The sequence below is a fragment of the Diadema antillarum genome, unplaced genomic scaffold, assembly GCF_040938485.1.
Source record: "Diadema antillarum isolate AM-2024a unplaced genomic scaffold, OU_Dant_1.0 seq00000791_RagTag, whole genome shotgun sequence".
In the NCBI taxonomy this organism is placed as follows: Eukaryota; Metazoa; Echinodermata; class Echinoidea; order Diadematoida; family Diadematidae; genus Diadema; species Diadema antillarum.
The window spans coordinates 511,918-530,047 of NW_027271678.1; the positions used below are offsets into that span (position 1 = coordinate 511,918).

Genomic DNA, 18,130 nt, shown 5'->3' on the forward strand with positions numbered 1-18,130 from the left:
CCCGCATATGATCCGTGCATAAAGATGCTCAACAGCTCAGAACGCATAGTGAAAAACTCAGACTATGCAAGCTAAAAATAGATCGAATTGATGCGCGCTTCTGCGCATGCTCAGAACCTTTTTTTTTTCCTCTTAACGTCCCCCCCCCCCCCCCCCGTTGCGAAAATCTAAAACTCCCTAAATGATAAAAGCTGTGCAATCATGAATGTGAACAACAGCCTGCAAAGTGGTACACGGAAAAGACTGGCTTGAAAATATCCAATATATTTGATGCATTTATTGTCAGTGTATGTGGATAGTGCCCATTGTATTCAAGTAGCATATCGCGTCCCTTTTTTAAAGCAATTTGGAATATCATTCTTATCATTCCTACTGAAGAGCTTTACGCTAGCATTTTTTTCAGAAAACAATTAGAACAATGCTCTTCCATGTCAAGAAAGATAATTTTCAAAGTACATTATATAAGATACACTGTAACTGTTTGTCCAGTGTTACATTTTTGGTTAGCTCAAAGAAAAAGCATTTTTCATTGCATCCCGAGTGGGTGCACAAAATAAATCTAAACACACACACATACACACATGCACACCTCATCTAACAAAAGGTGAAAGCTCTCAATATTTTTTTTAACGGTTTCATGACCTGATAAAAAAGTTACTTTGAGAAAACATTACAAGCATGCTAAGTTTATTGTTTTATACACATTTTCCAGTATTTCATACAACAACCAATCTTTGCAAATTAACATTTAATGTACACAGTAATTGTATTGCTTCACATTACACAAAATGCCGTTCACATCCTACACAGGGTGGAAAATCACTTTTTATACAATGAAAAGGGATAATGCAGTATGGCTACTTGTTCTGAAATGCAAATTCAATCACTTGTGAATTGCCTTTTAAAGTTCTAGTTTACCAAATACAATATAAAATATATGGTGTATGAAGTATTACATGTTCATGTTTCTCTTTGCTTGTCCACTGCATCAAAAAACATTCAAAACAAACAATAATGAAATAATTCATAATGTGAAAGCGAGTGGGATATACAATTGTACAACTGTACATTTTTATTGCACAACAAAATGTAAAATCTTTGCAAAACAACATGCATAGCACAAACAACAGAAAATATATAGAAATAAGAATGCAAAAGGACACAATCTCAAATTACATGGTACATTTCAAGTTGAACACTCAAAATTTAGTTGGATTTTCTTCACAATTCAGCGTCACGGCAGTCTCTACCTTTCTTGGGTGCAGGCGCCTATAAGTGTGGTTGTCTTATCAGCCTACATAGGATGTTAGGTTATTATTAGCCTAGTAGGCAGAAAATCGTGGAAGAGAAGGGTTGACAGAAGAGTAGCAGAGAGGATGAAGACAGAACAGAGAAAACAGACAGAAGAGGGCTGTGAAGTGCTGCCCCTTTTATACCCTCTATGGGGGATGGAGGGGGGGCGGGGGGGGGGGGGGGGGAGGTATTCCATCAACTACTACAGTGCACTCCCGTTATAACGAACACGGTTAAAACGAAATTCCGGTTACAAGGAAGTAAAAATTCAGGCCGAAACATAATCAGCTCTACGTCTTTCCATTGTTTATTTGTACGGATAATGAAATTTTGATATCTAAAACGAAAGAAAACTGCCGGGAGTCCACTGTACTCACGAGGGGGCAGGTCTACTGCAGTGCCGAACTCTTGACAGTTTTAAGTACAGTACGAGTTTCTACGGTTATCAGGATTGAACCTCCAGGGATACCTGTACATGTTCAATTGCGACAACTCCATGAACGGTATTAAAAGTGGATGGTATGATTCCACAACACCACCCTATGACTGCCTGACTCACATTCACATAAATGTGAAAGTCAAATGTCTTAGTTGATTTGAAAATGGGATGACGATCATTTCCCATTTGCAGAAAATTAAATGTTGATTTATGTTTGACTGTGGAGATACATGTGCAGAAACCTACATCACAATCCGTGGACAGTCATATTATAAGGAAAGGACGATATCAAAAGTACTTTCCCAGTGCTAACATGAAAGAATGCACCATGCAGTCACATAGAAACTGTACAAGAGATTACAGAATGTTGGGAGTCGTGTCAAGAAAACGAGGTGGAGAGAGGAGAACAGGATAATCTCTTGAAGGTTTATTGGTATCAAAATAAACAAGTTTGCTGTAAGCAAAGGTTATACCTGGTTTCTTGAATATTGATTATAATTATGAAAAATAAATGTTATTAATATCACAAACACTGTTTTTAACATTTTTTTTAATATGACAGTAATCATTAATATAGTGAACATTATCATCACCAACATAATTATCATTTATCATAATATATATCATCCTCAAGATGTGACACAGTCATCATCACATCATTAACCAGTTGCAGGCACTTGACATCATCCTCAAGATTCGGTATCGTCATCATCAGCTGTCATAAAGGATCACCAGTATGGGGTATTGGATTCGACTCGTACTTTAAAACGGAAACTTGCTATTAAAGGCAGTTCGCAGTCTAGACAAGTGTAAAAAGAAACTCAGGATGGAACATCAAAAGACAAGACGTTTGAAACAGAAAGAAAAAAGACTAAAAGGAGTAGTGAACCAGCTCAAAAGTGAGAATCTGATCTCCTCGTCTTGTGCCGAAATGCTGGAAACCACTGTCTAAGGAGTGCCCAAAGACATTATCCAGCGTATGATTCTGAACAAAAAGAAGAAGATTTACAAACAAATGCAGCATATCAGGAAGAGCTCAAGGCTTCTTTTGCAATGAACCACCAATTTTACTCAATTTTACTCCAATTCCACTCAATTTTACTCCAATTCCACATCCTCTTCAGAATAGAGAGTGGTATGCAACTACAGACGCTGATCCTGGTTTCACTAAACCGGTACTAGAGTCTTTAGCAGCACGGGCAGCAGATAACAAACGTAAGGGGAAGGAGATTTTATGTGCCTTGATGCTGGATGAGATGACAATACGGAAGCAGGTCTAGTTCATGAATGGCAAGTACGTGGGGTTTGGCGACATAATCATACATATGATTACTATCATCATATTTTATTATTATTATTATTACTATTATAATTATAATCATTATTACTCCAACTACTATTTCTACTAGATTATTTATATTATTATTACCATTATTATCAATATTACCATAATAATTATGATTATTATTATCATTATTATAATTATTATTATAATTATTATTATTATTATTACTATTATTATTATTATTATTATTATTATTATTATTATTATAATCATCATCATTATTATCATTATTATTATCATCATCATCATTACTATTACAATTTCTATTTTCACTTCATATGCAGGCTCTCCACTCCAGGACAAACGTAGCTTATAGGGCCACCAGGATCTGTCTATAACATTAGAAAATCAATTATAACTTCCACAAATCAACTTTAATTGTTATCATAGATCCAAAATAAACTATAACTTGATGGACAATACTATACCATTCTCCACTCATCTTATTGCTTCACAGGACACAACTGCCCTGGGCACACTTAATGCTCTCTGAAGGGCTATCATAGAGAGAGACAACGATGCTGGACCATCTGCAGAACATGAGGTAGATATGAATGCTATCTCCAATCATCAATTATTGACACACAATTTGTCATCTTTTGTAATACAACATAATTAAAAAACATGTCCTGGTTCAGATTATGTTCTGTAGTCAATATGAAATGAAGAAACATGCAGCAAATCTTGATGGGTTTCCTCCGATTATGGTACACCACAATTACAAATCAGTCACTTCAATGTGAGTGCAATATGCATGTGGTGTCTATGTTTAATTAATAAAGATTAATTTGAGTCCATTTTTTTTTGGGGGGGGGGGGGTAGTTAAAGTTGTCTCATATGGGGAGGGGTGCAGCAGTCATTTATACAGTGACAAGAATCCAGTGGACACACTAATTTCATTATCACTTCATAGCAATTGCCATAAACTGAATAGCATCTACTCTCACCCCCCCCCCCCTTTTCAGGGGTCGATCATACAAACTATCTGAAATTATCTATACTGAACACAAATTACAACTACATAAACTGAACAGAAGAGTGTTAGGAATAAATACTGACAATAAGAAATGAAAATAAAGCACAGAAACTATGTTTCAATATCTTTAAACAGAACAACCTTGACTGGATACCTACTTATCCTACTTAAAAGGAGCCTTATGATTAAAATATTACTAATCTTTCTTTTGCACCCTTATAAGGTATCCGAAAAAGAATCCACAATAATGGTAAGCAAGAGTTTGTACAACTCTTTGTTACAGTATTTTTTTAACTGAGCTGTAAAATTCATGTAAACACAATGGGAAAGCTATAATTTTACTGTTATTCCCTATGGCAGCCAAAACACATGAAAATTATGACCAGTACACTCGACATCATCCTCAAGATTTGGCATCGTCATCATCAGCTGTCACAAAGGATCACCAGTATGGGGTAGTGGATTCACCTCGTACTTTAAAACGGAAACTGGATAAGGCAGTCCGCAATCTAGACAAGTGTAAAAAGAAACTCAGGATGGAACATCAAAAGACAAGACGTTTGAAACAGAAAGAAAAAAGACTAAAAGGAGTAGTGAACCAGCTCAAAAGTGAGAATCTGATCTCCTCGTCTTGTGCCGAAATGCTGGAAACTACTTTCCAAGGAGTGCCCACAGACATTATCCAGCGTATTCTGAACAAAAAGAAGAAGAAAACAAATGAAGCATATCCAGACGAGCTCAAGGCTTTTGCTATGACTCTCCAATTTTACTCAATTTTACTCCAATTCCACATCCTCATCAGAATAGAGAGTGGTATGCAACTCCAGCTGATCCTGGTTTCACTAAACCGGCATTAGAGGCTTTAGCAGCACGGGCAGCAGATAACAAACGTAAGGGGAAGGAGACTATGCGCCTTGATGCTGGATGAGATGACAATGAGACAGCAGGTCCAGTTCATGAATGGCAAGTATACATGGGGTATATATATGTATAAATATATATACATATTTTATTATCATTATTACTATTATAATTATGATTATTATTACTCTAACTACTAGTTCTACTAGATTATTTATAGTATTATTATTATCAATATTATTATTCTTATTATTATCATTATTATTACTGCTACTATTATTATCATTATTATTATCATCATCATCATCATTACTATTACAATTTCTATTTTCACTTCATATGCAGGCTCTCCACTCCAGGACAAACGTGGCTTATAGGGCCACCAGGATCTGTCTATAACATTAGAAAATCAATGATTACTTCCACAAATCAACTTTGATTGTTATCATAGATCCAAAATAAACTATAACTTGACAGTCATTACTATACCATTCTCCACTCATCTTATTGCTTCACAGGACACAACTGCCCTGGAGAATCTAAATGCCCTCTGCAGGGCCATCGCAGAGACAGACGCTGCTTTTCAACCATATGAAGAACACAAGGTGGATATACATGTACAAAGAATGCTATCTCCAATCGTCAATTGACACACAATTTGTCATCTTTTGTAATACAACATAATTCAAAAACATGTCCTGGTTCAGATTATGTTCTGTAGTCAATATGAAATGAAGAAACATGCAGCAAATCTTGATGGGTTTCCTCTGATTATGGTACACAACTATTACAAATCAGTCACTTCAATGTGAGTGCAATATGCATGTGGTGTCTATGTTTGATGAATAAGGACTAATTTGAGTCCATTTTTTTTTTTTGATAGTTAAAGTTGTCTCAAATGGGGAGGGGTGCAGCAGTCATTTCTACAGTGACAAGAATTCAGTGGACACACTAATTTCATTATCACTTCATAGCAATTGCCATAAACTGAATAGCATCTACTCTCCCCCCCCCCCTTTCAGGGGTTGATCATACAAACTATCTGAAATTATAGACTTAACACAAATTACAACTACATAAACTGAACAGAAGAGTGTTAGGAATAAATACTGACAATAAGAAATGAAAGTAAAGCACAGAAACTATGTTTCAATATCTTTAAACAGAACAACCTTGACTTGATACCTACTTATCCTACTTAAAAGGAGCCTTATGATTAAAATATTACTAATCTTTCTTTTGCACCCTTATAAGGTATCCGAAAAAGAATCCACAATAATGGTAAGCAAGAGTTTGTACAACTCTTTGTTACAGTATTTTTTTAACTGAGCTGTAAAATTCATGTAAACACAATCATGGGAAAGCTGTAATTTCACTGTTATTCCCTATGGCAGCCAAAACACATGAAAATTATGACCAGAACACTCGACATCATCCTCAAGATTTGGCACCGTCATCATCAGCTGTCACAAAGGATCACCAGTATGGGGTACTGGATTCACCTCATACTTTAAAACGGAAACTGGATAAGGCAGTCCGCAGTCTAGACAAGTGTAAAAAGAAACTCGGGATGGAACATCAAAAGACAAGATTTTTGAAACAGAAAGAAAAAAGACTAAAAGGAGTAGTGAACCAGCTCAAAAGTGAGAATCTGATCTCCTCGTCTTGTGCCGAAATGCTGGAAACTACTTTCCAAGGAGTGCCCAAGGACATTATCCAGCGTATTCTGACCAAAAAGAAGAAGAAAACAAATGAAGCATATCCAGACGAGCTCAAGGCTTTTGCTATGACTCTCCAATTTTACTCAATTTTATTCCAATTCCACATCCTCATCAGAATAGAGAGTGGTATGCAACTCCAGCTGATCCTGGTTTCACTAAACCGGCATTAGAGGCTTTAGCAGCACGGGCAGCAGATAACAAACGTAAGGGGAAGGAGACTATGCGCCTTGATGCTGGATGAGATGACAATGAGACAGCAGGTCCAGTTCATGAATGGCAAGTATACATGGGGTATATATATGTATAAATATATATACATATTTTATTATCATTATTACTATTATAATTATGATTATTATTACTCTAACTACTAGTTCTACTAGATTATTTATATTATTATTATTATCAATATTATTATTCTTATTATTATCATTATTATTACTGCTACTATTATTATCATATTATTATTATGATCATCATTACTATTACAATTTCTATTTTCACTTCATATGCAGGCTCTCCACTCCAGGACAAATGTGGCTTATAGGGCCACCAGGATCTGTCTATAACATTAGAAAATCAATGATTACTTCCACAAATCAACTTTGATTGTTATCATAGATCCAAAATAAACTATAACTTGACAGTCATTACTATACCATTCTCCACTCATCTTATTGCTTCACAGGACACAACTGCCCTGGAAAATCTCAATGCCCTCTGCAGGGCCATCGCAGAGAGAGACGATGCACTTAGACCATCTGAAGAACATGAGGTGGATATACATGTACAATGAATGCTATCTCCAATCGTCAATTGACACACAATTTGTCATCTTTTGTAATACAACATAATTCAAAAACATGTCCTGGTTCAGATTATGTTCTGTGGTCAATATGAAATGAAGAAACATGCAGCAAATCTTGATGGGTTTCCTCCGATTATGGTACACAACTATTACAAATCAGTCACTTCAATGTGAGTGCAATATGCATGTGGTGTCTATGTTTGATGAATAAGGACTAATTTGAGTCCATTTTTTTTTTTGATAGTTAAAGTTGTCTCAAATGGGGAGGGGTGCAGCAGTCATTTCTACAGTGACAAGAATTCAGTGGACACACTAATTTCATTATCACTTCATAGCAATTGCCATAAACTGAATAGCATCTAACCCCCCCCCCCCCTTTCAGGGGTTGATCATACAAACTATCTGAAATTATAGACTGCAAGAACACAAATCAAAACTTCATAAACTGAAAAGAAGAGTGTAACTGTAAGGACTAAATACTGACAATAAGAAATGAAAATAAAGCACAGAAACTATGTTTCAATATCTTTAAACAGAACAGCCTTGACTAGATACCTACTTATCCTACTTAAAAGGAGCCTTATGATTAAAATAGTCTATTGCTAATCTTTCTTTTGCACCGTTATTAGGTATCCGAAAAAGAATCCACAATAATGGTAAGCAAGAGTTTGTACAACTCTTTGTTACAGTATTTTTTAAACTGAGCTGTAAAATTCATGTAAACACAATCATGGGAAAGCTGTAATTTCACTGTTATTCCCTATGGCAGCCAAAACACATGAAAATTATGACCAGAACACTCGACATCATCCTCAAGATTTGGCACCGTCATCATCAGCTGTCACAAAGGATCACCAGTATGGGGAACTGGATTCACCTCGTACTTTAAAACGGAAACTGGATAAGGCAGTCCGCAATCTAGACAAGTGTAAAAAGAAACTCAGGATGGAACATCAAAAGACAAGATTTTTGAAACAGAAAGAAAAAAGACTAAAAGGAGTAGTGAACCAGCTCAAAAGTGAGAATCTGATCTCCTCGTCTTGTGCCGAAATGCTTGAAACTACTTTCCAAGGAGTGCCCAAAGACATTATCCAGCGTATTCTGAACAAAAAGAAGAAGAAAACAAATGCAGCAATATCCGGAAGAGCTCAAGGCTTTTGCAATGACCCTCCAATTTCACTCAATTTTACTTCAATTCCACATCCTCGTCAGATTAGAGAGTGGTATGCAACTACAGACGCTGATCCAGTTCATGAATGGCAAGTATGTGGGGTTTGTCGACATAATCATACATTATTAATATGATTACTCTATTTTATTGTTATTATTACTATTATAACTATAATCATTATTACTCTAACTACTAGTTCTACTTGATTTTTCATATTATAACTATCATTATCATTATCAATATCATTATAATAATTATTATTAATATTATTATTATTATTATAATTATTATCATTATCATTATCATTATCATTATTATTATCATTATCATCATCATCATTACTATTACAACTTCTATTTTCACTTCATATGCAGGCTCTCCACCCCAGGACAAACATGGCTTAAAGGGCCACCAGGATCTGTCTATAACATTAGAAAATCAATCATAACTTCCACAAATCAACTTTAATTATCATATATCCAAAATCAACTATTAGTAGGTGAAGTCAGCGAAGCAAGATGGCTGCTATTGCCATATTAATACTGCCAGACAAAGCAGCAAGGATTAGTAAAGAGAACGAGTGTTTGGGAGAAGGCAGACCCTCTCAAATGGAGTCCTGAAGAGTTATGGAGAAAATAGCGATTTTCTCGTCAGGGTTTGATGGCTCTGGTGTCAATGGTTGAACCAAAAATTTAGCATGACACAATCCACAGCCAGGCACTTTCTCTACTTCTACAAGATTGTACAAGACTACACTTCCATACACCAGGTGGTGTGTTGGACACCATTGCATCTATGCATGGGATATCAAGGTCAACAACATCTACGACAGTGAGCCGGGTCACAGATGCAATATGTGGGAAATTGAAGACACAAGTGAGAAGCTACAGAGTTTTTAGACAATTTTATTAATATTACAATAGGTGCCTCATACAACATGCTTTTAAATTACTACCACTAACAGTATAGGCCTACATGCATGATGCACACTTGCTTTGTGCTATAAGATACTATGTTTATACTGTTTAGGGTTATTAATTAATTAAATTTTTCATGTTGGTATTAATGTTCATGGTATATTTGAGAATATATTTACCGCTAAGTGTAGTTCACCCCTTCTTACTTTTAATACAAGGCAGGAAATATTGTTACATTATAGTACATGTGACTCAAGCATGGAAACCATTACGCTACACAGGAATAGACATACAATGTATGAAATGACTTGAATTAGAGTATAAAAGCATGCTCAACTTTGTCCTGTTTTAAAGTATTATGTGAAAAGGGAAATATTTAAATAAAATGTGATTTTAGGAAGTGACACTTTTTTACTGTTTAGTAATCATGTCGTTGATGTTTATACAGTACATTTTACTACACTTTTAAATATAATATCTGTTTATGAATGATTTTCATTTAGTTGTAAACTGTCGAAAAGTGCTTGTGTGTGAGTGGGTTAGTATGTCTGTGTACAATTTTAGATTGTTTGCATAATATGAAGTTTAATTTGTGTCAGAAAATGATTTTGTTACTGGACCCTATTAATACAGGCCCTACTTCACAAGGTCCATGACCTTTAAAATGTCTCACTGCAAGTCCGGTTTCTTTTTATATGTGACTCCCAATTTATGATACAGTGCATAATGACAGACAACTTCAATATTGTAATTATTTGTTAATGGGATCAGCCTCGAAAGGCCGATGGCTTACAGCCGATTTCCTCCACCATTTAGTTTAATTATTATGTCAATCTTCAAGACACACTTTTTTACTATGCTTATGTACTTATCCAAAATAAATTTATGAATGAATGCTTTGGAAAGTTCTGTTTCTCAATTTGAGTAGAAGAATCACCTTCAATTATATATATTGCATGTTTTCTTACAAGGGATAAAACGGCAGACAATCCCGAGGCCATGTTGCCTCTGTGGCCAGCAAATCAACAGAATGGCACAGCATCTTAAAAGAAAGCATGCCGAGCTTACCCCAGAGGAGCGGTTGGATGCTCGCAACCAAATGGTCAAGACGTATGTACTTCAGTTCTTAATGTAAAGGGTGCCTGGCAGCATCATAAAGTCTGTTTTGATGAATATCTGTCCTGAAATATTATACCAAACATTCACGGAAAATATTACAACTGCAGTGTATGAGTAGTTTGTTATACAGTATACATGTCTATGGTATTTTTAGCTCACCTGAGCCAAAGGCTCAAGTGAGCTATTGCGATCGCCCTTCGTCCGGCGTCCGTCGTGCGTCGTGCGTCGTGCGTCGTGCGTCGTCCGTCGTCCGTCGTCCGTCGTGCGTCGTCCGTCGTGCGTCGTGCGTAAACTTTTTACATTTTCATCTTCTTCTTGAAAACCCCAAGACCGATTTTCATCAAACTTGGCAGGTAGCATCCCTAGGGGGTTAGGAACTCAATTTGTTAAAATGGGCACCATGCCCCACCCAGGGGGCCCCCAGGGGGGCCCAAACCCCCTAAATTAAGGAATCTGTAAAAATCTTCTTCTCTAGAACCAGAAGTGATAGAGCTAAGTTAATACTATGAGTTAGTACATTGATGACTGTAGTTTCAAGTTTGTTCATGGCAGAATCAGGGGTGCCCCCCTTGGGACCCAGGGGAGGGGGGGTGGGGAGGGGTTCTAATGGGGCCTAAATTGTACATTTTCATCTTCTTCTTAAGAATCCCATGACCCATTTTCACCAAACTTGGCAGCTAGCATCCCTAGGGGGTTAGGAACCCAATTTGTTAAAATGGGCACCATGCCCCACCCAGGGGGCCCCAGGGGGCCCAAACCCCCCAAAATTAAGGAATCTGTAAAAATCTTCTTCTCTAGAACCATAAGTGATAGAGCTAAGTTAATACTATGAGTTTGTACATTAATGACTGTAGTTTCAAGTTTGTTCATGGCAGAATCAGGGGTGCCCCCCTTGGGACCCAGGGGAGGGGGGTGAGGAGGGATCCTAATGGGGCCTAAATTGTACATTTTTATCTTCTTGAGAACCCCATGACCCATTTTCACCAAACTTGGCAGGTAGCATCCCTAAGGGGTTAGGATCTCAATTTGTTAAAATGGGCACCATGCCCCACCCAGGGGGCCCCCGGGGGGCCCACACCCCCAAAATGAAGGAATCTTTTAAAATCTTCTCTAGTATCAGAAGTTATAGAGCTAAGATAATACTATGAGTGAGTACATTAATGACTGTAGTTTCAAGTTTGTTCATAGGAGATCCAGGGGTGCCCCTCGGGGAGGGGGGGGGGGGGTGGTTGGGAAGGTCCAAATGGGGGCCTAAATTGTACATTTTCATCTTCTTCCTGAAAACCTCATGATGGATTTTCGTCAAACTTGGCAAGTAGCATCCCTAGGGGATCAGGATCACAATTTATCAAAATGAGTACCATGCCCCACCCAGAGGGCCCCAGGGGGCCCCAATCCCCCCAAATTAAGGAATCTTTAAAAAAATGGGACCTTATTGTACATTTTCATCTTCTACTTGAGAGTGCCTGGTCAAATTTTGGTAGAGCTGTGAATAATTTAGATTAGTGACTGCGTGAAAGGTGAACTTGCGATACTCAGGTGAGCGCTAGACCCGCGGGTCTCTTGTTACATGAAGGACTTATTTTTGTGAATTTTGCAAGTCGATTATGGCAAAAATGTCTCTTCTGGTTCCATGTCAATTAACACTAATAAAAGCTCCACTGAAATCTGATTCTTAACCCTAATCAGGCTGGGCTTTTTTGGCTATGCTATATCTGGGGGGGCGGATTCCGCCCCCCCTTCAGATCTCGCCTATGGAACGCGCGATCGCGCTGAAAATCGGCACACGCGACGCCCGCAACGTATTCTATCAAAATGTATGGTTGCTTTCTCCGAAAAATTTTTCTTATATTTTACATTAATTAATTATTGTAATTTATGCATAAACTCAGTTTTGGGCCCTAAATCACTTATTAATGCTCCAATTAAGCTAATTTCTTTTTTAAAATGTTTCTTGTATCATTCTTCTGAGACTTAGGATAAAAAAAAATCTGTATCGAAATTAATTTCTTATGTATTTTATTGTTTTTTGAATTTATGTATTTCCTTGTTTTTTGACCTTTTGTTTTTGTTTGTTTTTTGGCCAAAATTTGTCACAGACATTTTGCGAAGCATTATTATGCTAAAATAAATTAATTTCGGCCATTCTAAGTGAAGATATGAATTTTTATGTGAATTAATTGAAAAAACACAATTTGCATTGAATTTGTACACAAAATCACATTTTGGAGCAATTTTGGGGTTGACAAATTTTTTTCGAACGGGCGTCGCGTCAAAACGGTACACGCGGGTGCAACAATTTGGGTCTCAAAAGTTGCGCGATACTTGAAAGTAAAAAGTCATGAAACATCGCGGCGCGAGCTTATCGCGTTGCGAAGATATTGCGTGAAACGTTGAGGGGGGGGGGGGCGGATTCCGCCCCCCCCCCCCCCCCCCCAGCCTGATTAGGGTTAAAGGAGATCGGATGATTTTCCAATTTTTGCATTTGAAAAACTACAAATTAGTTATACTGAGGACAGAGTTTCAGAATTTGTGATGATTGGGATGAAGAATAAGAATATTTTTAGAATTTAGAACAAATTGCAATGAACAAAGGATGATGACATGGCAGAGTCACCATAAGAATGCATGAGATGGGGAAGCAGAACGGAAGCAGAACAAAAGAAGAAGGCATACATAGCTTACTGTTTAGGGTTATTAATTAATTAAATTTTTCATATTGGTATTAATGTTCTTGGTATATTTGAGAATATATTTACCGGTAAGTGTAGTTCACCCCTTCTTACTTTTAATACAAGGCAGGAAATATTGTTACATTATAGTACATGTGACTCAAGCATGGAAATCATTACGCTACACAGGAATAGACATATGAAATGACTTGAATTAGAATATAAAAGCATGCTCAACTTTGTCTAGTTTTAAAGTATTATGTGAAAAGGGAAATATTTAAAAACAAAATGTGATTTTGGGAAGTGACACTTTTTAACTGTTTAGTAATCATGTCGCTGATGTTTATACATTTTACTACACTTTTAAATATAATATCTGTTAATGAATGAATTTTATTTAGTTGTAAACTGTCAAAAAGTGCTTGTGTGTGAGTGGGTTAGTATGTCTGTGTACAATTTTAGATTGTTTGCATAATATGAAGTTTAATTTGTGTCAGAAAATGATTTTGTTACTGGACCCTATCAATACAGGCCCTACTTCACAAGGTCCATGACCTTTAAAATGTCTCATTGCAAGTCCGGTTTCTTTTTATATGTGACTCCCAATTTATGATACAGTGCATAATGACAGACAGCGTTAATGGGATCAGCCTCGAAAGGCCGATGGCTTGCTGCCGATTTCCTCCACCATTTAGTTTAATTATTTTGTCAATCTTCAAGACACACTTTTTAACTATGTTTATGTACTTATCCAAAATAATTTTATGAATGAATGCTTTGGAAAGTTCTGTTTCTGAATTTGAGTAGAAGAATCACCTTCAATTATAAATATTGCATGTTTTCTTACGAGGGAAAAAACGGCAGACGATCCCGAGGCCATGTTGCTTCTGTGGCCAGCAAATCAACCGCATGGCGCAGCATCTGAAAAGAAAACATGGGGAGCTTACCCCAGAGGAGCGGTTGGATGCTCGCAACCAAATGGTCAAGACGTATGTACTTCACTTCTTAATGTAAAGAGTGCCTGGCAGCATCATAAAGTCTGTTTTGATGAATATCTGTCCTGAAATATTATACCAAACATGCACGGAAAATATTACAACTGCAGTGTATGAGTAGTTTGTTATACAGTATACATGTCTATGGTATTTTTACATGAAGGACTTATTTTTGTGAATTTTGCAAGTCGGTTATGGCAAAAATGTCCCTTCTGGTTCCATGTCAATTAACACTAATAAAAGCTCCACTGAAATCTCATTCTTAAAGGAGACCGGTTGATTTTCCAATTTTTGCATTTGAAAAACTACAAATTAGTTATACTGAGGACAAAGTTTCAGAATTTGTGATGATTGGGATGAAGCATAAGAATATTTTCAGAATTTAGAACAAATTGCGATGAACAAGGATGATGACATGGCAGAGTCACCATAAGAATGCATGAGTTGGGGAAGCAGAACGGAAGCAGAACAAAAAAAGAAGGCATGCATAGCTTACTGTTTAGGGTTATTAATTAATTAAATTGTTCATATATTGGTATTAGTGTAAACGCCTCGCTGACAGTGCAGTCACCGCCGGTAACCCTTCTTCTGCTATCGCTCAGCACTTACTGACTAGTCGCACATGCGCTGAGCATTTCACCTCGTCACAGTTTCGCATAGTCAGTAGAGGCCGGAGCGACGCTCACCTGTGATGCCTGAGGCTGCATTCATTCAGCTGACCAATCCTATTCTATGCAGGCAAAAGGAGTTTGTACGCACATTGGCGCTCTTTTGATTTAGATTCTGACTCATGTTGGCGTCAGCCAATCAGCGTACGCACTTTTTCGCTTGCTTGAATGGTTTGCTCGTTTTGTATATATTGTTATGTTCGCGCTTCTGGTTTCATACGTGCCGTTCTACTCCAACGAGTGCAAGTCGAAAACGTTCAGTAGTATGTATTTGTTTAACGCAATATTGGTATTGATGTTCTTGGTATACTTGAGAATATATTTAAGTGTAATTCACCCCTTCATACTTCTAATATAAGGCAGAAAATATTGTTACATTATAGTACATTGTACATGTGACTCAAGCATGGAAATCATTATGCTATGCAGGAATAGACATATGAAATGACTTGAATGACTTGAATGTAAAGTGCATGTGAAAAGGAAACCCAAGAAGTGTGGACATTAATGTGTATGCATTCAATTTCACACACAACACAGATTTCACTTACACTCAAGAACATGGAAATCTTGGATATATTATAGCGAGAATTTCATTGTGTATCCCACCTTTTTGATCAAATCATGAATGACAAGCCATGAAGGAACATTAATATGTTCACCTTTTTCATTACCATAATTACTTTATATGGTTTCTTTTCAGTTTGCATAACGTGCAAGCATAACCTTCATGTCTACTGATGAGGAGGGATCCTCTAATAATCTTATCCTGTGATTAATTTTGATAACTAATGTCCCTTAACCATAAAAAGACTGAGCTATTTTGATGCCTAGCAAGACTTGAAGGGGGGGGGGGGAATCTTGGCTGTTAACCACATGATTGAGAGGAAAATTGGCACCCACAAGGTACATTTGTATTCTACGAAACTGAAGAGGGAATTATTATTCACATCCATTGTTTAATACTCAAATAATTATGCTAATTTATGCATAATATTAAAAAAATGCAGTAAATCTGTCCTTCCAAGGATTTTAATACCAGATGGTGTTATTCCAAAACTCATTTACTTTGCCACTTTTAGAACATGGTCCTTGTTATGCAATAGTTTTGCATATGACACTAATGTGTACTTTATTGTATCTGAAGGCTGTGGGAAGTGCATTATCCTTCCTTCTTGAAAATTTGCTCTCTTCCAAAGAATAACTCATACAGCAATTTTACAGCTCCTCAGCTTTAAGAGGCAATTATCCAAACTGGGATTTTAAATGGGTCCTATGGGACTCCCTTAACCCTGCCATACTACACTATCTACAGGAATATACTTTCACCACTGTGGTAGTGAGGTGTAGCCTTAAATGTAAATTCAAGATAAATACATTATAAGGTACCCGTGTACACAATGTTAAAAAAAAAAGAGAAGATTTTCAGCATTTGCGTTGTATGCATTTTGTCCCTTGGAGACATCCTTTCTATTTTCTTTTCCTTTGTTTTTAGGACAAGTTTTAGGTTACCGTTACCCAACATCTTATTCTCGCCGTTGCTCTGCAGACATTAACATTTTTCTCATTCATCAAAACTGCAAGTGACAAGACTGTGGCTAAGCTCGGCAGATCTTCGGCAAACTGTCTGATTTCCACACTCAATCTTTGTTATGAAGTTGATGCATAGAACTGAAATTTAGTTGCATATTTGACAAACTGCTACGTCCAAGGCAAAAAGTTGCAGTGTAGTGCAATCCCAATGACGCAATAGCTCAGAAAATACCCACGCACTAATCGACCCTTCCATCCCACAGGCCTCCTCCACACTATGTCCATTGGCAGCATTCCTTCATGAGCTGGTCCATGCTGCTTGACAGGGGGTGAGCCAGGCGCATCACCTTCTGTGAGGGACGACTGCATGACATGTGCAGCATACCAGAGTACAGCCGGTGAACTGGACACTAGAAATCGTGTGATGACCTGCACGAGAAAAGGGAAACCACATGTCAAATTACATTACCTGGTCAAGCAATTTTCATTTTTTGTTCTTTTCTTCTTCTTTTTTTGGCAAAGTACATTGCCCCTTCACCTTCATATTAATGCATACAACCCATGTCAAGACAGTCCACCACTTCAATTGGTGATTTTTTTTGTGTGTGTGTGTGTTTTTATGCCTCCGCCACGAAGTGGTGCCGGAGGCATTATGTTTTCGGGTTGTCCGTCCGTCCGTCCGTCCTTCTGTATGGGATGCCATATTGTGCTGATTTATCATATTGATATATTCAATGTTGCACACTTGAACAAAGTCCCCAGAGTCATAAGATATCTGCACCCTCTACCTTGCAGCTGTCAGACCACATCAAAAGGTTGGAAGTGGTGTCAAAGAGGGCGCCATCCGAGAAACCAAAAGCCAGCTCAGGGTCATCCACCGAAGCCAAGCAATACACATTCAGCAAGCCAGAGGGCGCCATTGCAGGAGTAAGTGATCTGTGGTACACTCTACTAAGAAAAATAGGTTTAACTTTGAGCCCTTTGTCGTACTAGGAGCACCTAAGTTTATGGGTGTAACTTTGCACCTTCCCAGACCAGTTAGCTCCTTTTTGGGTGTAACTTCGCACCTTTTAGACCAGTTAGCACCTTTGTGGGACAATGGGTGTAACTTTGCACCTTTGCACCTTTTTGGACCAGTTAGCACCTTTTTTTGGTGTAACTCTGCACCTTTTGGACCATTTAGCACCTTTGTGGGTATAACTTTGCACCTTTCAGACCAGTTAGCACCTTTGTGGGTGTAACTTTGCACCTTTTAGACCAGTTATCACCTTTGTGGGTGTAACTTTGTACCTTTCAGATCAGTTAGCACCTTTGTGGGTGTAACTTTCCACCTTCTAGACCAGATAACACCTTTAATGGTGCAGACTTACACCTTTCCAGCCGGAATTGTTCAGTGGCGATTCATGGAAAGTTTGTGCCACGAAGAAAGGCCATTGGCTCCAATGGGTAAAAGTATTTCATGCAAATATGTCTTGCTTTACAGTAGATTATGATTAGCAACTCAAAGATCTAACTTGCACAAGTTGTTATTTGCAGGTTATTACAAGACTCTGGTATTAGATGATGTGAATGTGAAAGAGGCAACATGCAGTGGCGTATCTAGGGGGGGGCA

The 18,130-nt window shown here is 37.5% G+C and overlaps 1 protein-coding gene across 1 annotated transcript in view; it reads left to right on the top strand.

Annotated features, from left to right (window-relative positions):
- LOC139739229 (uncharacterized) overlaps positions 1–18,130 on the top strand; it is a 65,241-nt gene that overhangs the window by 15,711 nt on the left and 31,400 nt on the right. Inside the window, exons 7-10 of the mRNA XM_071649846.1 lie at positions 2,857–3,006; positions 5,433–5,519; positions 7,324–7,410; positions 17,314–17,445. Coding sequence (XP_071505947.1) covers positions 2,857–3,006; positions 5,433–5,519; positions 7,324–7,410; positions 17,314–17,445 — 456 coding nt within the window. The remainder of the gene's footprint in view (positions 1–2,856; positions 3,007–5,432; positions 5,520–7,323; positions 7,411–17,313; positions 17,446–18,130) is intronic.